Source organism: Lonchura striata, chromosome 5 (genome assembly GCF_046129695.1).
Source record: "Lonchura striata isolate bLonStr1 chromosome 5, bLonStr1.mat, whole genome shotgun sequence".
Taxonomy (NCBI): Eukaryota; Metazoa; Chordata; class Aves; order Passeriformes; family Estrildidae; genus Lonchura; species Lonchura striata.
The window spans coordinates 31,892,600-31,920,472 of record NC_134607.1 but is presented as its reverse complement, the minus strand read 5'-3'; the positions used below and the strand labels follow the sequence as shown (position 1 = coordinate 31,920,472).

At 38.0% G+C, this 27,873-nt stretch overlaps 1 protein-coding gene across 1 annotated transcript in view; it reads right to left on the bottom strand.

The window, feature by feature from the left end:
- The window catches only part of LOC110483495 (V-type proton ATPase subunit S1), a 52,972-nt gene that overhangs the window by 9,002 nt on the left and 16,097 nt on the right, over positions 1–27,873 (bottom strand). Inside the window, exons 6-8 of the mRNA XM_021553452.2 lie at positions 25,729–25,814; positions 5,592–5,833; positions 4,959–5,012 (exon numbers count right to left, since the gene is read on the bottom strand). Of these exons, the coding sequence (XP_021409127.2) occupies positions 4,959–5,012; positions 5,592–5,833; positions 25,729–25,814 (382 nt within the window). The remainder of the gene's footprint in view (positions 1–4,958; positions 5,013–5,591; positions 5,834–25,728; positions 25,815–27,873) is intronic.

Genomic DNA, 27,873 nt, shown 5'->3' with positions numbered 1-27,873 from the left:
TGCTGTAGGCACTTGCTGAAAACCAGTTAGAGAGAAGTTTACTTAAATGTGTATGACAACCACAGAGGCTGGATGTGGTCTGTACTTTTGCTGATAGGATGAGAAAAGTGGTAAAGAAGTAAATTCCTTTTAAACTGACCAAATTATCAAAAAGTTTTAGAAGACCATGTATGTGAGTACACTCTAAAATTATTTTGAATGGAATGCTGTCTCTACACATTACACCAAAGACTAAAATGTTGTGTTACTTGCAGACTTATGAGAATTAACATTCTAATTGGTTAAGTAGTTGAGCACAGTTAACTTAGTAATGAAGGCTGTTATCCTTAGCATTTTTCCAAACAACTAACAGTGAATAGCCTCCAACAAGCGCACACTTAACTGATAATGAGTACAACTATAGTTCATTAAATTACAAGAAAAAAATGCATTCAAACAACAAAAATCTATAGAATTACTTAATTTAGTTTAACATTTTCTCAAATGAGTAGATGTCAAATAGGACATATTATAGCAAATTAATGATACAGAGCAGAGAGAGAACAAAGGTTTTATCTGCAGAACAGAAAGTACCTTGTATTCTTAAGGAAATGTTCGTGTTAAAGATTAGAGACAATTATGTACATTAGAGACATTATGTACTTTATGTATGGTGGCACAAAAAATTCCTGGTCATGGGCCAGGTTCCCTTTGTGACAGATAACTGTATGAACTCTGAATGCCACCACCACTGATCATGTCTCATGTGGCTAATCATTACAAGGAGAGGTATTTCTGAAGCAGAAGATAGCTAGAATTACGTTTCAAATATTCAAAGAAAAACACAACTGTTAAGCAAAATACTTAAAAACATATTTTTTGGGTCAGCTCTGTTCTGTTCTATACATTCAGCAACAACAGCAGTCAAGTATGTATCAATGTAAGTTTGGAATACTAATGTTCTGCACTCCCATTCACTTTGGCACTTTTTCCCAGAGGAAAATAAAGACAAGTGCTTGAATGGTTGGATCAGTTTAGGAGAGAACTGAGATGGTGCTTCTTCCAGCAAAGGACTACTGCCCACTGCTCCCACTCCTGCTGCAGCAGTGCCTTACTTTCCTAACACTATCACAACAACCCTCTACAACCACTCCCTTACAGCTCATCTCCCAGTGCAAGTGCAGGAGGATGAGTGAGACTGTGGCTCTTCTGGAGGGAGGAGAGGGAGGTGCCAGCTGTGTGTGCACAGGATGAAGCAGCAGCTGCAGCTGTCAGCGGGAGGTGGGATGTGACCAGCTGCTCTGTACGTGGGCACAGACTGCTGTTGATAAGGGGGGCAGCCTTTGGATCCTACTCATGCTGCTGAAGGTATTGAAGAATAAACTCAGCTACTTGAACATGGTCCTCTATGGAGTCACTTTCAAGGTATGCTACCCTAGACTTAAATAAAAGGCCTTTACAGAGGCAAAAAAGTGCATTTGTGGCTCTCAGCTCTGTTCCTTCCACCTCTCTGCCCTGTTTGTGTCCTGCTTGTTAAGGCAGACCATGATCTTACCACGGTGTAATCTTGAAAAAGAAATCAAATCAAAATGACCCAGAAGGGGAAAACAGAGGTTGAAACATATCGCTATGGATTTTAGAAGCTCTGGACAAGAGACATGCTGAGATACACAAGGTGAATATAAAGTGTTAGCAAATAATGAAAAAAGTCAATGGCTTGTTCTGGTTCTGTTCCATGTATCTTATTCTTTGCATTATATAGCATCTACTGCTGTATTATGGTAGCTAACAAAGGCCTAAAATGACACCATTGTCCCATCAAGTAACAATCCAACAGAAAACTAAAGATAATCAGGTGAGTCTTCAGAACTATTATTAATTTATAAAGGCTCTGAGGTGTTATGTGTTGATACCAGCCAGCAGTCAAGCACACATTTAGCTGTTTGCTCACTCCTCTTGTTCAACAGGATGGGGAGAGAATAGAAAGAAAAAAAATGAGGAACTTGTGGGTCAAGATAAATATAGTTTAATAAACTAAAGGGAGAGGGTAAAAAAGCAGTCAGTCTCTATCTCCCACACACAGGCCAATGCATAGGTGAAGGTCTAAGAAATGGTTACCCTGGAAGCTACTCCCTACATTCTTCCTCTATTCAACTTTATATTTCTAAGCACCTGTGTCATAAATAAAAATTGATCAATTTAGACATTTTTGTGTTTATTTGCCCTGAAGGTCTATTAAAAACCTGGATCACACATGGCTCAGTGGAATAAATAAAATTCTCCTGCAAAACACAGCCAGCCTATGCTATTCTTATTTGCTTGGCATGAAAATATCCAGACCTTACCTGAGGTTTCTTTTAAAGTCCTCACCTATTGTGGAGCCTGAGTTTCTTATTCCAGCTTCAAGGGCTGTTTATGCATTTTGATATTTAGCTATAACATGTTCAAGCAGAAACACAGTTCAAGAAAGACTCTGTGAATATTTCTGCCTCTACTACAACAGGCTCAAAGGATAGAAAAAAATTTCCTGAAAAAAAAGGAAACATGAACCATTCACCTTTTGTACTGGCATTTTCATTTAAATTACAGTTTGTTTGCAGAGTTGCTTCAAATTTCTTCTCTTGAGATGCAACTCAGATTCATGACCAGTTAAATTTTTTATTCAATAATTAATTAAAATCATAAGTTTTTAATAAACAGACTACTAAACATAATTCTAAATAATCTTCACTAAATCCATATGTGCACTAACATCACATTTGATCTGCCAGTGTCAGAAAACAAAATCTAAGATAAATGTTTCAACTGCCAAAAGATTTTGTTCCTATAGTACTGTCTCAAGGTTTGCAATTTGCCATTGTACAGTTAAGTGAAGCCTGTTGACTATTAAAGGAAATGACACCTTTAAGATCTAGCTGTTAACTAGTTTTGAAGCACAGTGTGGTGCTCCATAGGATGCTTTACGATTTGTACTAATTTCTGGAACTGTAATTTTACTAGAAAGGATGATACTATACTAAGCATACCCATATTCAGGACAAATGTAGGAAACAACCACATTCATTCATACAGAAAGAGATTACAGCAGACCAGCCAAGATTTGTGCTAGGATATGCAAAGATAAAGAATGAGAATGAGAATCAAAGCAGTGTTTTGGAGGGCCTGTCTCTATCAGAGTGGGATAGGAGCACTAAAGAGCAGACAGAAGAACATCAGGGCAGCACCAGAGAAAAATATATTTTAGGACTTGTAGTAAAAGGAAAAGCTTGAGTAGAGCCTTAGTTTGAGATCAGTATCTTTTGAATGGGATCCAAGGAAAATATTTTCTTAATTCCCCATAGTGTTTAGGGAAATACATGTCTATTTGATAATTTACATTACTGAGACCAAGGCATGCTTGACACCATCACCATGGACAAGTCCCAGGGATCCTATATGCTGCTAACTTCAATAGTCAAAAAAGTAAAATTACTATACTAACAGCAATCTTAACTGTACAGTATGTTCTCTTACAAAGCTCTAGCTGGTTGAGGGAGAAGGGAGATGTATGTCTGTTTTTTTGCCACCTGTTATGACCACTGATACTGACTCCAAGTGTCTCTAAGCACTCTGAATATCACTCCAAACGCATCACTAACTCTCCTCAAGACAAGTTCTTCTGGGATCCTTTTACCTTAACACAGAATGTCTTTCTGTCTCAGTGTAAATAATGGTATTTATTTATTTGAGCATTCATCTGGACAGGCTGGATTGATGTGCCAGGGACAATGGTATGAGGTTCAACAATGTCAAGTCCTGCACTTGGGTCATAACAGCCCAGGCAGCACCACGGGCTGGGGACAGAGTGGCTGCGAAGATGCCTGGTGGAAAAGGACCTGGGAGTCCTGGTCAACAGCAGCTGAACATGGCCCTGCCTCTGCCCAGGTGGCCAGAAGGCTGATTCCATCCTGGCCAGTATCAGCAGTAGTGTGGGCAGTGACTGTCACCCTGCATCAGCACTGATGAGGTCGCACCTGGAATCCAGTGTTCAGTTCTGGGCCCCTCACTGACAGAAAGGCATTGAGGCACCAGAGCATGTCCAGGGAAGGGCAGCAGAGCTGTTGAAGGGGCTGGAGAACAAGTCCTGTGGCACAAGGAGTGGCTGAGGGAGCTGCAGGTGTTTAGCCTGGAGGTGAGGAAGCTCAGGGGGGACCTTATCAATCTTCCTCTCCCAAGAAGACGGAACAAGAGGAAATGGACTCAAATTGTGCCAGGGAGGTTTAGGTTGGATATTAGGAGAAATTTCTTCAGTTAAAGGGTTGCCAGTCCTTGGAAGAGGTTCCCCAGGCAAGTGGCTGAGTCTCCATCCTTAAAGATATTTAGAAGATGTTGCAATTAGGATATGATTTAGTGGTGGACTTGACAGCTCTGGGCTAAAGATTGGATTCAATGATCACAGAGACATTTTTAAATGTAAACAATTCTATGATTCTCCCTTTGATTTTTCTTCCCTGGTCTTCCAATTCCCTAGCTTTTCTTCCCTATTGCCTTGGTAGGAGAAATATGGTCTTGTCACCATCTATGGGGCAGTAAAGACTTTAAAACTTTTTGCACCTCTCATTAACCACAAGCTAGTACTGACAGAGTGCACTGGCAATCCACATTAGGACACAATACAGCCCAGGCCATGCAGGTAGATTTCAACCCCTCAAAGTCTTTGCAAATCACAAATGATCCCATTAGTAAAACAGGAAACTGCATATACCAGTACCTTACAATATGGATGTTTGCCTACAATATTTTTTCAAAACTTTACCTGAGCATAATAATATATTTTCTGTACAAAGACTGTACTATTGTTTTCCTGCATCATGACTCTTCAGAAGAGAAAGCAAATAATAAAAAATATTTTTAATTAACTTCCTCCCTATTTTTGTTCCTAATTTATTAACAGGTATTGTAAACCACAAAAGATCTATTTAAAATAAATCGTAAGTTACCTTATCTCCAGGCTGCTGATTCCATTCACTGGATTTGTATATTTTAATGACAATCTAAGAATAAGAAACAGATTTTTAATGTTAGAGTAGTCAGCTTTAATTAGATCATTGTGACATTTCAATTTGAGGGATATATTGTTAATCAGTAGACAATTACAAAAGTCATATAGCAAAGGTTCAGTACATAGAAAAATATGACTAAATATTTCCAGGGTTTTATTTACCCAAGAGCAGGTGCTTCAAAGTAAAGAAAACAGAGATCATGTTTCATTAATGTACTTCTAGCTGAGTTACTACCTTGTAACTGGCAATACTCCCCTTCAAGGGAATGAAATTATGGTCTCATTAATGCCAGTGGAGATTTTTGTGATTGTGAGATCAGGCACAGGGAAACCTCTTTGGACCAAATACAAACAAACAAAGAAGTAGGGAACATAAGAAGAAAAAAATCGTGACAATAACAGGCCTTGTCTGAACAGTTTTTGTGGTCTTAATTTTTTCCTCTAAGAATACATTTTTCTAAATTTTTGGATGCTTTAGAAGAAGAAAATTAACACTGATTTTGCACTGTAATATTTCTGAAAATTTTCAAAATTACATATATTATGACATTAAATTTCTTATGCTACTCACGTTGTGTTGCTGTCTGAGCACTCAGAGGCAGAAATATCCACATTCTGTGTTAAAAATGTTGCATTTGTCAAATCTATTAAAACTGAACTGTTGGCTTTGAGGCTAAAATTACTAGCATAGAAAAGGATGCATGTGTAATTTCCAGTGGTTACATTCAGAGGAGGATATGATGAACTTTCTTCTTCTTCAGCAGCCATTAATTGTCGTCTCAATTCTGCCACCACATCAGTTCTTCTAGAATTCTGGAACAAAAACACATTAACGATTCATGCCATTGTAAGAGTCATTTCAGTTGAAAACAGACCTTCACCCTTCTGTACCATGAGCCCCTGTTCTTCCTGAATCCTTAATCAACAACCTCAACAGTTGTTACTGTCTGTCTATTTACCTGGTGGTGTGGAGGCTAATGAAGCAATGTTAACCTCGATTCCCATGGCCAGGTGTCCACATGTGAAAATAAGCACCACTGATACTAGGCAAATGAATGTAAAACAATATTGGTAGTGTTGCCTTAAGATGGTAATATTCATTTCTGCTAACAGGTAGAAGAATTTTTTTTCCCAGAAGAAAATACTGAAATAAATTAGCTTTTTTCTGCAATAACATCATGAGAAAATTTCAACTTGCTAGTTCAGTAACACTCTCCCCTTAAGTAACAGTCTTTTTCAGTCTTCATTTTAACAAGCACGAGGGCAGTCTACTTAGCTACAGCAAGCTTATTTTTAGACTTTTCTGAGGGCTTCTGAAAAAAGATCTTTGCTCATTTGGCTGATGTGATGAACATCAGCCTATCTGCTTTTAGGATATTTACAGGAATATTTAGGATATTTCCAGGAATTCCATTTAGTAGGTAATGCTTTTAAAAAATGTGCTTGGGGCATCTTTGGTAAAGCAGCCCCACAGATATCAACAGTTAAAGCAACCTTATCTTATTACACAACAAATTTATTTTGTTCTTATCTTACTCCTCTCTTCTTACTCTATTCATAGCTGGGATATTGCACCTATTTTTGAGTCCTGTGTCAGCTTTACAACTTTGTATACTATAAGTGGCCTCTAGCCTTGTATAACTTTATGGTACAAGAAACGAAAGGCATCACAAGGGTTACAAGGATTACCAGAACTGTAATTATGTGGAGCTATTGCCTAGAACTACTTTCATGGGTTTAAAGACAGTCAAGGACCATTTTCTAGTCTGAAACAGAGATTATAATATCGCTTTATCACCTGCCTGTGGAGAGGAGCCCCAGAAGATTTTGTCACGTGAATGGCTGCTCTGTAAACACTATTGGCCATCTGTTATTTACAGCTTGTCTTTGCAGGTACCTCATTCTATCAGTTAAGCAGAATTGGCTGCATTAAACCCTTTGACTAAATGCTCCAGTGAGGAAGGCAATCTTCCCCTTCCATACATGCATACTTTATTAATTTCTTTTTAATTCAGAGTAGTGCCTTTTCAAATATATCAGAACAAGCATTATTTTAAATGAATACCATGTTCTTTAAAAGAAGAGGGTACAACAAAAGAAAATATTCAGCTTTTGATATAAAACTTTAAATCTTTCCTTAGACTTCCCTGAAATGTAATCATTTTATTTCAAACTGAGAGGAAAAGCTGAAGTCTAAATTATATCCTGTCTAACTATTGACTTTACTATGTGGGGCCCATGTATCATCAAAAGAGGGCTTTAAAAACCACCTGCTAAGAGCTGAAAACAATGATACATTGGATACTGTGACTGCGATAACTTTTGGGATTAGGTCAAAGAACCTTAAAATAAAAAGAAAGCTATTAAAATATAATTATAAGACTACAGCTTTATTTCTATTGCTCTCTAAGCAGTACTTTGCCATGAGACTCTTACATACAGATTCCCTTGTCTCTCTCAGAAAGCATATGAACCAAGAGAGTGTAAACCTGGAAAGAAGGGCTTTCAGAGGCAAAGAAATCCACTAGTTTGATAGGAATAGGCAGATCCATCAGGTCAATGTATGACTCCAAGGTTGGTGTCAGTGGAAAAAATTTGCATTTGTTGACCATGGGATAATGTACTCAACATGTGGTCCACTGACACTTGACAGGATGCACCAGTCTCAGAGGGGAAGAAGAACTCTAGCCCAGGAGCTAGTGAGGCTTGATGACAAAGCTTTAAATGAGCTTGGAAGGGGGAAAGGAACAAAACCAGGCTGTCCAGTGATGAGCAATGAGATGGTGAGCCAAAACTTGGGAAAATGAGCATTAATGGGATCCCTCAATCTGCTTCCAACTCAGATATTCTGTGATTCAGTGAATTAAGCATGCTTGAAATCAGAGAGGGATATTTAAAAATTTAGTCTTATTTTAGTCTTTAGTCTTTAGGCTGAAAGGAGGATCTCTGAAACAGCCCAGCTTGGGACCCACTGGAGACCTGAGGACAGCAGTCGCTCCTTCCAGGTAACTCCAGTGGGAAGCTGAGAGCCTCCCCACTATGTCCCTGTTTCTCTGTTTAAGGAACATTTTCTTTTTCTTTTGTTGGTTTTTCTTTTTGCTGCACAAACATGAGCTTACCGAATCAAAATCGTTCTCTGATGTCATATATTTCATGCTAAACTATAAATTGCAGGACACTTCCTTGACAAAAGGATTATATTTACACTGAATTACTATAAATCAAATTAGACTATTTAGGAACAATACATTGTGAAAGTGTTGCCAATCATTACACCGTATTTAATTCTCAGTTCAGTGTGCTCCTCTCCTTCACCTAATCTGAACTGAGGGATGTGTGAATCACTGTCTTATTCTCTGAATTTATTAATGGCATTTTTGATCTCAGTCATGCAGTAAACAACAGCAACACCTGATTAAATAAGGTACAGAAAACAAAGAATTTACATTTTCCTATACCACAATGGAATGTTGTAATTACTAACTGAACCTGCAATAGTGGTAGCCTGAACAAACTTCTTCCCTTTGATCTGGTTTTCAAGCCTCGTAATTCAGAATTTCTCTTGAAAACAAGAAAGGAAGCTGATATGGGAGCATTTTGATACACTAACATGCAAATCCTTTTCAAAGCAAACAGACCTTACATCCAAAATTACTTGTTTTTGTTGTTGTTCCACAATTTTGTTGCCTCTTCCAACACAAAGTGGCTAGATACAAGAAAAAAGATTTGGGGCCATTTTATACATTTGAAATCACAAATTAGTTGAAAACAAATATAAATCAAATAATTGCAAACACATATGAGAACAATACAAAATACTGTGAAAATGGAACTTCCACTTGCTGAAATGATGAATAACAATGAACAACATAAACAGATTATATTTTACACTGTTTACAACATGGCATTTTTGAATATCAGTTCAATAGATGCTTGTGTCTTCTGTTTCAATCTTTTATTTTTTGACTTCTTACTACTGTGTTAAAGTGTTCACATAATGAATAAGAAAACTGTCCTGGTGGTGTTTGCTGCTCCTTTTCATTTCTAACAGCATAGACTTATGCTGCTCTTATTGAAAAGGTATTTCTGTATTCTCAAGGAGGGGGGTGAATAGGCAGAAGGGTGTCTTTTTAGGGTCCCTATCTCTTTTTAGTCTGTATCTTAGTTTAGTCCATACATCCATACTACATTGTACACTACAGTGTGTTCTCTGTATATACCTGACTTGGATGGCAAATGGCAATTTTTTCAATTATAGTCATAACCTATTTAAGCCAGTTGTTAGTATTGAAAAATTACATAAGAATCCTAGCTTCTACTAAATAAAAAAAGTGCAGTATTAGAGACACATATTTCTTACTAGCATTGCACAGCATAGCACAAATGAAGAAAAGAACCTGAAAATATTTAGGGAATGTATGTAGAGACAAGTTCAAAATACATTGTAAAAATGAGGACAAAGAATATTTTTGGATCACATTTGATGCCCTAAATCATGAAGTGTAAAGTCCAAGGAAGGGAGGGCAGGTGCTGCAACTGCTACAATAACACAACAAAGACAAATAGCTTTTATCTGAACTGGATTTTGGGTTTGGTAGATGGAACTGCATCCACATATCATGTACCAACTGTAATTCTTTTCACAGGATACTGAAAGAATTGTATGCTTTCATTTTCTCAATTTGCTTTAACAGGGACCATCGAAATCTTTTTTATTTTTGCAAGATGCCCCTTAAAAAAATGACACTAGGAGGGGTACTGCAAATTGGCAGATCATGCTTCTTTCTGGGTTTGGCTGTGGCATATCAGAAGCCTCTCAGCATTCACATCCCAGCCAAGTATCAGCACATTTCAAATGCTATTTCTGAAATTATCATTTAAATATTCCTTCCCACACAAACAGAGCAGTTTTCCTCCATGCTTTCTATGGGATATGGCCTCAAGGTCTCACTATGGATAGCACCACCACTTCTGCTAGTACATAATTTTCCTGAAGGATAGTGTATCATGAATCTGTGATGCAGGCAATCTCACTGCTAAAGGTCAAAAATTTCAAAGGCAAGCATTTGAAATTGGTATAACTGTAAAAATGTTCTTTGTGGTGTCAAATTTACAAAATCACAAATGCAGCAAACAGAAATATATTTGATTGGACCTTATTCTTTCACCTGTCAGTGGAAGACTGTAGCATAACAGTATTTTAAGCTGTCAAAATCTAGAACATTAAGCAGAGTTACCAATTATCTCTATTTCTGAAAGTTTTTACTGTTTACATTTTTATGATTTCTAACATTTTGGGATTTTGTTTTTTAATTTCCCTCTAGGCTGACTTGTGGCTGCCATAGATCTGGAAGTGTTTAAGGTCAGGGTGGATAGGGCTTAGAGCAACCTGGTCTATTTGAAGGTGTCTCTGCTCATGGCATGGGGATTGGAACTGGGTGATCTTTAGAATCCTTTCCAACCCTATTTTATGTATTTGTACTGCAACTGTAAGCCTAAACAGGACATCAGAATAAATTTCAATGGCATATTGATATTTTTCCCAGAAGAATCCTTGACCTCTGTTTCCCATCTCTGTTATTACTCTGATGAAGCAGGTAAAAAAGAATGCACAGAAATGTGCATTAATTTATTAACAGTGATTATGATCATTTTAGTGCCTTGCATATATGACCAACCTTACTGCCTCACATTAGTATCTAATGGCTTCCCTGTTGAGCCATGGACACTTCTACCAGCAAGCCAAATGGCTTGGCAACTGTGACACTCAGCTTGTACCTGATGCTCTGCATCACTCAGAGATTTTCACAAAAACAAGGCTGGGACATGAATGTTAAAGTCAAAATGCATGTCTTACAGTAAGAAATAATGATCTCACTGTACAACAAAATGTTCTCTTTTATAATTGATAGAACTGCTGTGACTTGTGGAGATTACCCAAGTCATGAGCAAGCACTTCAAGACCTTCTGTTAGAAGAGACAACAAAACTGCAGCATTTACTACGCTGCTCGGTTCAGTGGTCAAATCCATCCATGCATAAACACCCTCTGCACTATCAGCTCACATATTCATGGCTAGATCTGCTTCTTCACAGGCCTGTCCTGTAGCAGCACTGGGATGGATAAAAGATCTCTTGACTGCCATTTACAGAGAATGGAACTACTCTGCCACTGACACTGTGCAGAGACAAGAGAGTTAGCAGGGACCATGCAAGCGACAGAACCCGGAGCAGAGCAAAGTGTTGTGATACAGCACTTGTGAAAACTTCAATTCAATTCCACTTGAAAGGCTTTTAAATCAGACAATGTATGGTACATACAAGAACATCTGTAAATGCAGTCCCCATTTTCTGAAGAAATGTGTACTTCCTTATTTTCTTGCTACATTTTTCAATTTATTTTTATACCAAACTTTTTCTAAGAAAGAACAGTAATTTTCTACAAAAATATCCTAACTTTAGAAAGTAAAACAGAATATGATTAAGTTGGAATAGCAGATGGAAGGATCTACTACACTTAATTTGCCACCTTAAATTTCAGTTAGGTCAAATAACCCAAACACAATTATTTCAATGAAAATAATGTATTGGCCATCTTCAAAAGTGTAAGCACTTACTTGCCCCTTTTTAGTAAATCAGATTTTGCAAGCAATATACAAAAGAGAGAAAAATATATTAAGAACTTGCCTTGTAAAGCAAAATTAATCCTGAAAGGAATTGACCAGATGTATCATTCAAGAACTATTTGCTGATGCCAATGTCCCCAGGCTGAGCATTCGATTTTGGGCCCTGTTTCAGGCAATTCTGCCACAGAGATAAAAGAAGCTACAGATTTTGCATAATTTTTAGACTGCTAGGGGAATACCCACTTCCAACTGGTTGCTTTCCCCCCTTTCTTATGTCCATATGTAAAATTCCAGTTGCTATGGGAGATGTGAAAAAGGATGGCAGAGTGTCTGCTGCAATAAAATGGAATAGATATGCAGTGAGAGTTGGACAGAGGTTACACAGGGGTCTGGTGGGTTACTTAATTGAAAAATGCAGACAGAAGCCAAAGTGTGTTACTCATAGAGCTGGGAGACTTGCCAGCACTGCTTGTCCCAGATGTAGGCTAGTCACAGGGAAATTAAAAATCTGAAGAACCTTAAAATTTCCCCTTTCTCTACTTAATATTTTGATACCGCAGGACTTTGGAGGACTAATCTGCAAAACTGGCCAATAAATTTAGCCAATTGGATCTTTTGACAGGGAAGTCAAAACAAGCATTTTTTCACAGAAAATCTATTAAAAGGATGTTAATTTCTACTCTCCTTTCTTGCACTTAATATGGATACAATTTTTCTGACAGTAAGGTGTGGAAGCTAGAAGGTGTATATATATAAAAGAAATCCACATCAGAAAGTCTAGACAAAGCTAATCTTAGAAATAATATCCATGCACTTTATAAAGCCTCTTCCAAGAGGAAGAGCCTTCCAAGTTTTTCTCAAAACAGACCTTTTCCCAGCAAAACCTAGTTAAATCTTCCAGTTAAAACACCTCAGCCAATGTCATCCACCACAATTTCATAATTTCCTTTATCTCCCACCAATCTTTAGTGCATCAAATAAACCAAAATTAAACCAAAGCATGCAATCTTTCCCAGCAGTTAGGTGGAACTAACACCTCTGTGTTTGCTAGTTATGGATCCTTGTCAGGATGCATTGATATGAAATTTTGGAAAATGGAAATTTATAAGGTGAGGCCTATTAGAAAACAAACACCAACTTCCTTCCACCATTCTTGTGGGATTGCTTTAGCAGCTTGATGCCTATTGCTGTTCTTATGCCATATCCAGGACTCACTGCCAGGTAATGGCAAGCTGGCTGGAGATTTGGTTCAACCACAGTCAGTTTTTCCTTCTGGAAGTTCACATCCTGAGAACTGAGCATCCGAAGCAAGGAATATTTTTAGGGTCATAAGAGAATCATGTATTAGGGAGAAGGAAGAAGTTTTTAACAGCGAGAAAGCACAGCAGAATCCAACATTGGCCTTCCAATAGTTCTGCTCAACATAAGGCAAGAAACCCTCTGTTCTGTTGCAGAATTTTCCAACTGATTTGGTTGAATCCAAGTGATTTGGCTGAAAGTCCCAGAAGAAGATAAATCTAGCTGTTAAAATAACTGAGGTTTAACTTTCATACTGTAGTGCACTAAAAAGTAGAATGTACATCTTCTGATTCATTAAAGATCAATCTAGGAAAACACTCAATCACTTAGTTGAAATAAAAAATCAAATCATAGAATAGTTGCAGTGTTTCAATAAAATTGTAAACATTGAGGTTTTCATAAAACAGAGAAGACAGAACAAGAACAAAATGTGCCATGTAATATCAAATTTGGTGTCAGGCATCACTTTATGTACAGCTTTCAAAATAACTCTTCCATCAACAAATTAAAAAATATGTCTGTGACATTTTGTCAGTAAAGGAATTAACTTCTTCCCTTTTTTCTTGTGTACCAGTGACACCAAGGAATGTGTAATGCAGCAACTCAATACCAGAAGTTCCCGTGTGAGGCTGGAGGGAGCTGCAGGCCTGCATGGGTCACAGCAGTGCTGTGATACTAGCTGGGGTCCCAGAGGAAACAATGACTTGTCAACCTCATGCCGGGCAAATTTGCCTCTTCCCTTCCAGCATTCCAGTAAACAGGGGAACACTGGCAAGTCCCAAAGCTCTCCCAGCACTGCTTCTAGCTCTACTGTACTTTTAATGCTGCTAGCACAGGTGACTGTACAGGGGTCTGACCATACAGGACCATTTCCTAAAAGGATATTAATACCACAGCTTTCTTTAATCAGTCTATTTTCTTAGCTTTCTAAAAAGAAAGATATCATGTATTAGTAGACTGAAATTGGTTTAAATTTAAAGTTGTCATCTAGCAGGAATGGGCAATACAATTCTCAGAAAGAAATAAGCTCTGTGTTTCAATACCAAAACGCTGCATTAACATTCCGTTAACCTTTTATCAACATCCTGGCTACTTCTTAGCTTTGTATGCTTAGTGCTCTAATGTACAAACTTTGAAAAAAGACATGCATGCAAATCCAAGTTCACAGATTTTTATGGAAAAGCCTTTGGGATTTAATAAAAGTAACTTTTAGAAAGAACATTTCAATACCCATCCCTAAAGAAAAGATATATTCCTCTGCTAAATCATAAATATGTTTGAAAACTCTGTTAAGAAATTATCATACTTTATCCTAACTTAAGAGGCATGCATGCTGCACTTAGGAATTTAAATGGCTCCATAGTTTGACAGCTGGACTCAGTGATCTTAGAGGTCTTTTCTAACCTCAATGATTCTATGGTTTTGTATACACAATGATTATGTATGAATAATGATGTCCCCTCTTTAACTTTTCAAAATGACAGGAAATCATTAGTTGATGGCTTTAAACAGTCTAATATTTCAGGGAAACACATTCAGGGTAAGAGTTCAAAATTAGAAAAAAACCACTTCTGCTTCATGCATAAATATAGCAGATCTAGAAATTCACAACAAAATGTCTTCCTACCACAAAACACTGATGCTCCAAAATCAAAACTTTCTGTTGCATTACATAAAGAAAATATTTTTTTTCAGAAATTTTTATAAAGTGAGAAGAAATACAGAATATGAAATTTCAGTTGAAACTAAAATTAAATAATCCAGGTGTCTTCTAACTAGTCCTAACTGTATTACAGACTGGATGCATTAAAACTTAGGGCTTTGTTATTCTGCCATCAGATCTTACATTTCCCAGAATATGTGATCTGCATTTTACTGATTAAGAGCAAATTTTTATGTCCTGTGTTAGTAAAGCCTGTCTTTGTTCCTCTAGCAGCTATTTCTCTAACCACAGACAACAGAGGCTGCAGTACAAAACTATACAGGATACAAATGGTTTTCTCAAGGAATGGGGCATCCCTGTGATTGCGCCAGCTTTTTCTTTTACAAGCTGTAGTTTAATTTCCTAAGGAGGGTAGGAAGACAAGAAATACTGCAGGTAGATATTTAGGCTAAGGCTTGCTCTGACCACATGCAGAGGCCACCCAACCATAGAGCCACACATCTCTCAGCTCCTGGCTTTCAGCCCCAGGTACCTCATGAGGGTGATTCACATACATGGTCATCCTCTGGGCAGACATAATTGTTTCCCACTTCTAACCCTGTGCTTCCCTAAAATGGGAATATGTATCTCGCTGTGAAAAGGATCATGCCAATGGGCTTTGGTGTCAGGAGAAGGCACTGAAGATACAAGTATCTGTGTTCACCAGTAGCAATGAATGGGGAAAGGATTCAGAGCTCCCAGAGACAATTTGCAGATGCTTAATCACAAGGATCTTGAAAATCCAGCCTGTTTCACTGTACTGAAAGTAGGGAAGACTGCACCAAGCTTGAGATGACATCTACCTGATTTTCAGCTGACATAGTCACTTCTCCTTATGGATTTCCTGGTTGCCAGCAAAACAGTGATTTACATGCAGTCGGCTATTTTATGATGTGGCAATTATTTTCATTTTCAGAAGTGACAGTACTACAACAACCTAATAGGCAAGCATGAGGAGGAAAGTCCATGAGCTTCTTATAGTGGAGCTTTGCTTATTGTGTTGGCTGCCTGTTCTGGCTCTTGGCCTTTAGTTAAATAAGTTACATATTACTTTTCACACTCCTGTTTCAGAGAAATGCTATGTCAATATCCCAAGCTTCTCCTGCCAAGAGACAAGACCAGCTAAATTGTGTGAGGGCAAAGGTCCACCTAGATCACAGACAGAGCTCCTGATAGTAACTGGCAGCTGAAATAAGAAAGGGTAAATACAAACAATACTTGTCCTAGGATGTCTTTGAGTTCTGTAATCTTTGGGTTAGAAACCTTCAGGGCTGAAGATTGCATTCAAATCAACACATGTAAATCGGACCTTCTTTCCACCCATCCTTCCTATCTTTCTTCCTTTAGTTTATGTAATCACTGAAATCTGTGTGCTTTTGTCATCCAAAAATAGTTAATTTTTTTTCTTTAAAGGGTTTTGGTGCCCCTGAATTCCATGTTACAATCTGAGTGGTGATTGTCATGAATATTTTCCAGAGACGAGTAATATTTCCTGTTCAGCCTGTCCACGTAATTTGCGGTTTTATTTATTACTTTCCTCTTGAATTTCCCTCACTTTTCCTAGCTGAAATATTTTAATCTTCTGTCCTTTGGAGATCACAGAATCACAGAATAATGAGGTTGGAAGAGACCTCTAAGATCATCAAGTTCAACATATACCCTAACACCTCAATTAGACTATAGCACCAAGTGCCAAGTCCAGTCTATTTTTAAACACATCCAGAGATGGTGATTCTACCACCTCCCTGGGAAGACAGTTCCAGTACTTTATTATTCTTTTGGTGATTTTTTTTTTTCCTAATATCCAACATAAACCTTCCCTGACATAGCTTGAGACTGTGTCCTCTTGTTCTGTCAGTTGCTGCCCGATGGAAGAGACCGACCCTCACCTGTCTACAACCTCCCTTCAGGAAGTTTTAAAGAGCAATAAGGTCACTTCTAGGCCTCCTCTTCTCCAGGCTAAACAACCCCAGTTCCTTCAGCTGCTCCTCACAGGGTTTGTGTCCCAAGCCCCTCTCCAGCCTTGTTGCCTCCTCTGGACACACTCAAGCATCTCAACATCCTTCCCAAACTGAGGGGCCAGAACTGGACACAGCACTCAAGGCGTGCCCTCACCAGTGCTGAGTACAGGGGGAGAATGACCTCCCTGCTCCTGCTGACCACATCATTCCTGATACAGGCCAGGATGTTGTTGGACTTCTTGGCCAGCAAGGCACACTGCTGGCTCATATTCAACTGGCTGTCAATAGGGTGGCCAGAACCACACGCACTGTTCCACTGGCAGACTTGTGCTCAGTAAGCGCTTAGTGAACTGATGCTGCTTCACCCTCCTCCTTTCCAACACTCTGCTTGCTATTCATCCTACTGCTGACTGCTGGGATGTTCCAAGAGAACATCCCACGTTTGTACTGCAATTCCTCTTCTGAGAAAGAGCAGCCACTCACTACAGTGTAATCTGCATATTTAAGGTTTTCCTACATGTTATTTTTCTTCAGATGGGTTGTATCTGTCTTTTTATCACTCAGTAATGCAGTGCTGTGAGTGATTTCTCCAACCTGTCAGTACATCAGCAAACTTTGGCATCTTTGGATTTCAGCCCCCTTTTCATACTAATGACTCTGCTGAACAGCACAAGCATCAACATCAATCCCCACAGAGTTCCACTGGCAAATATTCCCCACTGTGAACATGAATCCTTTATTTTTATCCTTTCTTTCCTACTTTTAAAGACTTTACTTCTGCTATCTCTAAAGATTTTACTTTTTTACCCTTTTTACTTTAGAAACACAGTCATTTCTACTTGCACATCCTATGCCTCTTTGACAACACTGAAACTACATTGTATTTTCTTCATAGATCCACATACTTATGACTACAGTTTCAACCATTTTTGTTAGTATGGAAGGTAGGTTTCCTGGAAGCATTTCTCTAGATATATGGAGCCTCTTTTCAAGCACTATATTGCACTTGCAATGAATGCTAAGCTATTTTTTAGTCTTCATATATATTATAAAAATTGTAATTCAAAACTTGTAAATTAGAAATCATGATGACAGCTTGGCAGTTTCTTATTTTAGTTTAAACTTAGGTGAATAATATATGATATTGATGATATGACCCAATGAATTTTATTTATTTATTCTGAACTCTCTTCCATTGCTAACGGAGTAGCAGCAAAATGTTTTGAGGCTCAGTGACTATCAAAAAAGTGTTTGAAGTGAGAACTTCTTTATGTTCTACCACAGCAATGATCAGCACAAAGACCATTTGGCTTTACATTGTTACACATTTTTCTGCACTCCTCCTTTTTTATAAGATCCAGTACTCTCTGAAAGAATTCCTGTCTAATGTGTTTTTATGAATAGTTTTTGGGTCTTGTGTACATTATTCCTCTGAATGTGTTTAGGTCTGCCATATGATGCTGCACTAAATTTGCAAGAACTTATATTTATTTTAATTTTATGTATCATACAGGACTATGCTTTTTGAAATGTGACTATTAATAGCCTCACCTCTTTTGCTCTGTTAATTATGACAGTTTGGGATGTTTCCATGTAGGGAGGAAGGTGAGGGGAAAAATGTTTTTTTGGCATATAATTTGACCTTTCAATATGTTGTGTTGAATCAGTTTGTATTCCAGATATAAGCAGTGTCAATCAATATAATTAGTGGAGATTATTGGGCAATTTATCAAATCAGAGATAGATAGATTATTTTAATCCTTATGTTAAAGACATGTCACTTGGATATTGCATTTGGCCTCAGTCTTCAAAGACTGTTCTTAGAATAGGTCTCCAGGATTCTCAGAACATTTATTTTTGCCTCCTGGAATCCAAAATTACTTTAAGACAAAACATCACTCCTTTACAGCTCTATTCTGTCACTCCAATACTATCTTTACCTAGGCATTCTCCTTCCAGAAAGTGTTTAGTATGCCTACCAACATGTCATATAAATATGCTTGTTTACAGTTACACATTCTATTTAATCTATCCTAGTTTACTCTTATTCCTTAATTTCATTCTGCATGATTATGTTTACGACTTCCGCTTATATATGATTGTATCTTTTAGAATCCTCACTGCAATATTTATGCCTGCATCTTACCAATTTATGGTAAATTTTAGTCCTAAGACACAATTCATCCTTACCTACGTGTCCTTCTCCACCATACCTCCTCCACCCCAGTCTTCTTGGTCCTCAGTTTTAAAAGCAAAATAAATACAACTTTCTGATTTCATCTATATGGAACATCTGTACAGGTTTCATCTATGCCTTAAAAACTTAGTATCTGAAAATAACAAAACTGTTTTGATCAGATAAAAATAATAGCTTAATTCCATGCTGTCCTTTACGAGCAGTTAAGTCCATAAACATATATATATATTAAATGCAAGCTAAAGTTGTAAAAATGTTTAAAGTAAATGAATCTTAACTTGCTCTGGTGCAAAGTCTAGAGTTAAAGGTAAAACACTAGTTATTTCTCTGAATTCCCCACTAACACATCGAATGAATCATACAGCATTGCTAACAAGAATCTCTCACATTTTCATCACTCAATTTTGAAACTAATTTGGCTAAATGTATGTTCATCTAGAGTGACAACTAACTGGCTTCAACCTGGCTCAAGCAGTTGTTTTGTAGTTATTTAAAAATACCTCTGTCAGAAAAAATTCTCAAAACTGAGCTTTCTAGAAAATAATAAAATAATGTACATTCTTCATCTACAAATTAAAGTTTATGTTTTATTATAATGGTATTCATTAAGTGGGGATAGAAGACTAAAGGATAAGGAATTCCTTTTTTTTTTCCTTCTTTTAGGCTGGAAGCACCGATGCTTTATCATACTGTGCTAAACTACAGTTGTTCCTTCAAATGTAAAAACAGAAGATTAAATGAATAAGGCAATTCCTGCATTCAAGGATATGTGAGGATATTTAATCTACACCCCAGCTCCTGAAATGGCATTATAAGCATTTTTCTAATGTTTATTCATGGGAAAGCTCACATTATGTAATGTTTGAGTATATTAAATGGTCAAAAGCATTCCATTAGTCAGAAGCTGTGAAGTCAGTCGGGTGGCTGTTGTAGCATTTAGTAACCTCAGAGTGGTAAACTGAATAGTCAACAAAAGAAAGGGGAGCTGGATGTAAGTGGAAGATGCAGCAGAGCAAAATATGATGCATTTTAAAATGTGTTACATGGAAGGCAGAAACAAAGAATACATAACCACAAGCACTTGTCAAAGCAGATGAAAACTTTTCAAACTCCTTCCAGCTGGGGTGCACAACAATAGCACCTGAAGAAATCTCCAAGAGACACTTTTTAAGTGTCAAAAGTTACTGCTTGTGTGACAGATTCCAATGTTACTTCTGACTGTAAAAAGTTCTTATAACTCTTGCTTGGCTCTGAGTGGTATCAAAGACTCAACACGCAGAAACACCAACTAGAGCAGACGGCTTGTAGAATGGAGTGCAAAGCTGATGATAACTGAAGCTCTCTGAAAATGTGGAGGCAGTACAGAAAATTTAAACAGCATTTCACAACTCATCTGTAAAAAGTGGAGTCAACAAAATGAGTATCAGCTGGAATGTAGCCATAAATCTCCTTTTAGCAGTATGTGGTCCCTCAGCATTCAATCTCACTGAGAAAAGATAACAACCATAAAACTGTCTTGCAGTTTCAGAAGAAAACTAGTAAAATGTTACAGGGACACCTATGAGTACAGAAGGATGGGGAACTTGATAAAATTTATGATTTGGAGCATATCTGTCTCTAAATCATTGCATCTTTTTTAACCTCTCCAATTACAACAGCAAGGTAAAATTATGCATTACAACCACAAGCCAAAAAGCTAACCAGAAGAAAGCAGAGAGGTGACCACGACCAAACTCCTCAAGAGCACAGAAATGTATATATTCATGAGAACTCCTGATGAAAGAGAACAAGGACTGCAGAGGGGTTTGGTTCTCATGTAGAAAAATAAACTATTAAATTACTTTCAAAGGGAAGCAAAATGTTGGCTAGACACTCCTCATATCTTGAGATAAGTTTCTGTTTTTTAATGTAGAAAAATATGAGAAATGTTGAGTGAGAGTTGTCTGACTGTATGTACATGCGTTTAAGGGTGAGTGTCATCTCATCCTGCAGTGGTCTCCTACACAACAGTCAGAAGGATCATAACCTAAAAACCCTTGCTGGTAAAGAGAACCCTGGTTGATGACCTCAGATATAGACGTATAGACCTCACTTGCCCAGAATTAGATGATACAAATCACTCTCTCAGCCAGAGAGACCCCAACTCATCCCAACTCAGCCAGACCTCCAAGGCAAAGCTTTTCAAAACATGAGCCACAAGACTCAGCAGTTGCCTTGTTGGAGGAAGGCAGCTTCTTTATGAGATGATGGGAGCAATCATCAACTGGTTGGTGAAACCATTTCAAGTAGGTCACCAAGTGGTGTCTCTTTCAGAGTCTTAATTCTGTCTTCCTACTTCAAATCACAAAATCATAGAATGCCTTGAATTAAAAGGCACATTAAAGGTCACCTAGCTCCAAGCCCTTTGCAGAGACACCTTCCACTAGAGATGCTGCTAAAGGTCTCATCCAGCCTGTCCTTGAACACTTCAGGGACGGGGCATTGACCTCTTTCAGGGCCTCACCACTCTCACAGTAAAGAGTTTCTTCCTAATATTGAATCTAAGCCTACTCTCTTTCAGTTTAAAACCATTCCCATTTTTTAGGAAAAACTACATGCTCTTGTCAAAAAGCCTCTCTCCAGCTTTCCTGTAGGTTCCCTTCAGGTATTGGAAGGCCAGCAATTGATTCACCTTGAAGCTTTCTCTTTCCCAGGCTGAACAATACTGATTCCCTTAGCCTTTCCTCATAGAAGAGATGCTCTAGCCCTCCAATCATGCTGAAACTGGAACTGAACAAGAACCAGTCTGAGCAAATCTCCATGCACTGGGGTAATGAACTGATAATTATGACAGCCTAAAGACATCTGTGTCTGCACTGACTAAACTAAATAACTCTTGCTCATCAAATCAGAAAAGGTGCTCAATCATAGGTGAGTTTTGCTCTTTAATTCACTTTCTGTGAAGCCAATACCAGTCTGGAACCTTTTCTAATATATGCAATTTCTTACATCTATTTTTTTTTCTGCTTGAGGCAATGGAAGAACAAACACGTATTACATAGCGATGGTAAGCCATAAAATGTCCAAGAGCAAGGAGGTAACACTTTCAGAAGAAAGCCATCACAAAACCATCTTTTTTTGGGCGCTTTATTGTATAAAATTAACTTAGCTAACTAGAAGGAGATTATCTTTTTTTTTTTAAAGTGTAATACCTAAAGCTAATTTCCTTCATCACTGATAATAAGGCAACTAGTGAATGCAAAATCTTCTGTAGTGGATGATAGCTATACAGTTTACAATAGTGCATTTGAAAATCACTCTCAACATGATTAAAGCCTTTTACTTCTTTTATATATTGACCTTGGCTATCACTGGGGAGTGATCCTGTAACTTCTACATTGTGCAATATAGTTTAAGCAAAGGGAGTTAGTATCCTCATTTACAGTTACCACAGTTCATACCTTCTACAGTTCAAGCACAGCTAAAGATATGCAGTACACTCCAAGGAGATGTTAAATACACAGAGTGATGAACCCTCAAAAGTGCATTCTGCTTTGGCTTTTCTAACTCAGTGCAGAAGCTGATAACCTTGAATGCACTGAAATAACTTAAAGTTATTGTGCAGGGCCAAAAAATGCTTCAAATGGTTTTATAAAGTATTAAATTTATACAACTGAGTAAAGTTTAAATTGCTTTTATTTTAAAAATGTAGAACATCTTAGGATACATTGCTTTAATTATTTAAAAGTGTTTCAGCTGCTCGAATTTAGTTACTTTAATTTGGAAAGCCTGTTGAAATATGCATAGGTTTAAAATATTTTCAAAATTGACCAAAAATTCCTTCTCTTAATTCCAATTTTCTATTAATTAAAAATATTTTTCATTCCAATTGTTCTAAGTACAATTTTCAGCTAAGAATGCCCATGTGCCTTTGATTTCAAACAGTAAAGAGCCACAATAACAAAGTAAATTTTGTTTTTATTTTGGATCTTTGTTAAAAAAAGAAATAGAAGAAAAGACAGATCACAAGTTCTGGACTAATATTCTCTCCTTTGCCACAAAAATACACAGTACACAGAATATCAATGTGATCTTGCCTACTCATGCTGCTGGGTTTTTTTCTAAGTTTGGTCTCCAAAATCCAGTCTCTGGAAGTCAGTTTCCCTGGGAGAATTTTTGAAGAAAGTTCTTGTTTTTCTTCTGTAGAATTAGCCTTTGCCCCAGAGCCTGAAGGGAGTATTGTGATCACCTTGTGATCACCTGCATTACTCAGAGGTTTTCAAGATCCTACCTCATGCAAAACCCCACACTACTTTCAAATGAACATAGAACCCCTTTGAGGAGCTTATCCACTACTGGCTTAAAGAATATTTATGAAGTCCATTTAAGTGGCCTCTTACTCCTTTGGATAAGATAAAGGGACTTCACATCCACTGAACACAGGTTTTCTAGGTTTTATTCCTGTAATAAGAATAGCAGTGCATTTTTCATTGTGCTATCTCCTGAAAACCTTCCAGCCTCTCAAGATCCTGTTGGCATTTCTCATGCTATATCTAGACAATCACACAAATGTCTTTCATTTTGCCTACACCAAGGAAAGGCAGGTGAAATATTCTATAAGCAATTGGCTGATGTTTCATGATCGCTAGGCCTTGTTCTTGTAGGAGACTTTAATTTGCCTGATGTCTCTGCTGGAAACTCAACACAGTGAAGAGGCAGTCGAGGAGGTTCCTGGAGCATGAGGAAGATAAATTCCTGCCACATCTGGTGAGTGAGCCTACCAGGGACAGTGCTCTGCTAGACCTGCTGTTTATTACCAGAGAAGGGCTGGTGAGAGATGTGGTGGTCAGAGGCTGCCCTGGGCATAGTGACCCCAAAATGATAGAGTTCACAATTCTTGGTGAAGTGAGAAAGGTGGTCAACAAAACCTCTACCTTGGACAGTCCTTAATAACAAAAGAGTCCAGGAGAACTAGACATGCTTTGAGAAAGAAATCTTAAAAGCACAGAAGCAGGCCATCCCCATGTGCCAGAAGATGAGCCAATGTGGGAAGAAGACCGGCCTGGCTGAACAGGGAGTTGTCACTGTAAATCAGAGGGAAAAAAAAAAAAAAGTCGATGACCTTTCCAAGAAGGAGCAGGAAACTTAGAGAGAGTAGAAGGGTGTTGTTAGGCCATGTAGAGAGAAAATTAGAAAGTTGAAAACTCAGCTAGAGCTCAATCTGGCAACTGCTGTGAGAGATAATAAAAAGTGCTTTTATAAATAAATTAACAACAAACGGAGAGCTAAGTAAATTCTCTACCCTTGGATGTGGGAAAGGGGGGACCATTGTAACCAAGGACCAGGAAAAGGCTGAGGTAATTGTATTTCTTTGCCTCAGCCTTTAACAGCAAGACTGGTTATCCTCAGGGCAACATGCTGAGCTATTAGACAGGGTCTGGGAGAAGAAAAGAAGCCCTGAAATCCAAGAGGAAGCAGCTAGTGACCCACTGTGCCACTTGGACACTCATGAGTCTATGTGAGTACAAGGGACGTGGCTGTGCTGGCTGACAGCAGCTGAACAGGATCCATTGTTTGTGCCCAGGTGGCCAAGAAAGCCACTGCCCTCCTGACGTGTATCAGCAATGGTGTGGCCAGCAGGAGCAGGCAGGGATTGCTCTCCTGTACTCAGCACTGGTGAGGTCACACCTCAAGGGCTGTGTCTACTTCTGGACCCCTCACAACAAAAAGACAGACATTGAGGGGCTGGAGCATGTCCAGAGAAGGGCAGTGGAGAAGTATCTAAGGAGTCTAAGGAGCCACATGAGGAGTGGCTGAGGGAGCTGGGGTGTTCAGCCAGGACAGGAGCAGGCTTAGGGGGACTTTATCATTTTCCAGTTGTCTGAAAGGAGGTTGTAGCCAGGTGGGGGTCAGCCTCTTCTTCCAGGCAACCAGCAACAGGACAAGCAGAAATGGCCTTAAGCTGTACCAGGGGAGGTTCAGGTGGGAATCAGGATGAGTTTCTTCCCTGGAAGGGTTGTCAAGCATTGAAACAGACTGTCCAGGAAACTGGTGGCGTCACCATCCCTGGAAGCGCTCAAGAAATTACTGGATGTGGCTCTCAGTGCTCTGGTTTAGTTGACATGATGGTGATCAGTCAAAGGTTGGATTCAATGCTCTTGGAGGTCGTTTCCAATCTTAATGATTCTATGAGTCCCATATCAAATTAGGAGCTCAGATAGTGTTACCTCTGAAAATGTTTCTCTCAAAGTTGCATTTTTTTAGGATTCAGCCCATCCTTTAAATATTTATCTTCTTAATGGAAACTTTTTTTTTTCTTCAAGGCAAGACTATCTTCCATTTATTTATTCACGTTAAGATTAAAAATTTATATTTTTTTTTTTATTACAACCTTTATGTCATACAAAAATTTAACTCTGCATAAATAACTATCCTGCATTGTTACTTAATGTGATATGTGATCTACAAATTATATTCTATTAGCAAGAGTGAAAACTTAACCTTGCAGTTGTAAATACCAAGTACTGCTTAAAAAAAATTAAACCAAATAATTTTGAAGTGGATAGTTTAGTAGCCTTCAGTTGATTAGTAACACTCTGTCTATACTAACCAGCCACACTAGGAAGTTTGGTAATGTTCCACATAAAAATCACTACAAAATCACTAGAGTTAAGCTGAAAAGAAAATTAACTTACAGTTCTTAAAAATAGTAATAAGTTCTACAGACAAAGGCAAATTTGTAGTCTCCTAGAACAGTAAAACTTCAATAGTTATGTGATATAGCTATCATATATGAAAATTCATGCAATCATTCCTGGTCAAAACCTCCTATAATATAGATTGCTTGTCTGTATAATCTTGAAAATCATCTACAGACTTCTTCTGTAAACATGAAGCTATTGGATGATAAAAATCTGACAGCTCTAGGCACTGAAGATTACTCACCCTTGAAGGTCTTACTGCAGTATAAATGACTGAAAAATGAATCCCTCGTTCCTGCAGATCCATGGTCACTCTTCCAATTATTTTGTCTGTAAATAGAAATGGATAACTCAACAAACTTGGTAAGCTGAGAAAGCTAAAATCCTACAGCAGCTGGAGAAGTAATGAGCTAGATGTTTAAGCTTATTCAGTTTATTTGAGCAACTTAAGTGCTCATTCTATCTAGGTACAACTGGGATAAGACACTCTCAGTGTCTTGAAAAATGCACAATTTCAGTGAGATAATTAAAAAAATACAACAGTTCAGGAAAAGGGGTGATTTTGAAATTGAAAAGTAAAACCATGGAAAATATACCCAAAAATTTGAACTTTGGGCAAGTAAAACCAGGAGAAATCACTTCAGAGATTTCTTTTCTTTCTTTAAGAATATATGCAGAATGCATATACTGTTAGCCAAATTATCAGTTAATAAATAAATAATAAAATTTAAGCAGTGTCACTCTATGAATTACAAAATACATGTAACTACTACTGAGAACATTCAAAACATGGTGTTTAGTGTGGGGCATGATATGTGTAATACTGGTAGCAATATTTCTTTTGCCTTCTGTGGATTTAAAGCCTGCTTCTGCACCCCCAACAGGACACAGAAAATTTTCCTGTTCATTACATTGGAGGCCAAAGGAGAAATATGGTGGAGTATTTCTGAAAAGGGAAGGAGAAGTCAAATAAGTAAGAGAAGGCCTTTCAAAGAGGTCCAAATAGCCTCTACAAAAGATCCTCTTCTAGTTCTGAAACCACAGGCAGTTACAATAAATGCTTACAACTGATAAATGTTTTCAATATTTGTGCAGAAACATGAACATCTGCTTACGAGGAGCACAACAGTTGTGAATCATGAGCCATTATTAGTGTTGTTATTGGGACTGCTTGAGAAGCAAGCAAGCAGACTCACATTTACTGTTTCAGTGACTTCCCACTTCTCATTCATGTACCAGTCTGGTGGATGGAGATTTGGTAACCTGGACATACAAACTTCTCAGATTTTGAGGTTATACTTTACAGAAATTGTGTTTTATTTGCAGCTGCTGAAATTAAGAGTTTATATTATTATCCTCTTTAACCACTTTTATTTACTGCAATTATGGTATCCTGGCTGAGTGAAATATTTGGCTTTTGTAAGAATTCAAGAATTGCTTTTTTCTACAGGGTTTCAGCTGAACTGATTTCCTTATATCAGTCAAGAATCATAGCTATGTGAATTTTCCTTCTCAAAATTATTGCTAAGAGAATCTACTATGAGAAATGTACTTAGAAAAACAACTGCCTAAAAACTACTGCCATAATTACACTGGTTGTGGAGATCCAAAGCATTATGTAACTTTGATTTTGTAATCTGGATTTATAGATTTTGGAAATTCTCTTCAGCCTTAGCATAAATTTGCAGAACAAAAAAAAAAAAAAAAAAAGTAGAGATTGACTTTGGGTTTTCTTTCAATAAAGCAACCAATAGCTTTCTGAAATAACACGTTATTTCCATTTCCCTTCAGAAAGGAGACACATGTAACTATAGTTACCAGTAACATCTATACCTCCTGCCTTCAGGAAGATTCTAGAGGTAACTCCTTAATCCAAAGAAGCTTCTGTGAACATCCTTATAACAATGGAGTTGACACAGATCTCTTGTTTGGCTGTGATCAAAACTCTACCTTTCTTATGAAGCCTTTTCAAATTTTCCAAAGAAAAGAGCTCAGTCTGTCCACCATGTTTTAGAGCACCCAAATTAGGCACCTACTTGGGAACAACAGTGCAGATTCTGTACTTGGCTAAGCAATCCACACACCTTCTTCCCGATTAAAATCTAGTTGATACTAACCAAAAAGTTGGCATAGCCTTTTCTGCCAGCCTCCCACAGATCACCACTTTGCTTTCCCAAAACAAAGTGGCCTGGGACAGCAGTTGCTTGAGTGTACAGTGTGGCCTGGCAGGCAGGAGGGCCAGCCCTGTCCTGGGGTGCATCAGGCACAGCATCACAGCCAGGCAAGGGAGGGGATTGTCCTGCTCTGCTCTGAGCTGGGGCAGCCTCACCTCCAGTGCTGGGGGCTGGTTTGGGTGCGACAATGCAAGAAATATATAAAGCTATTAGAG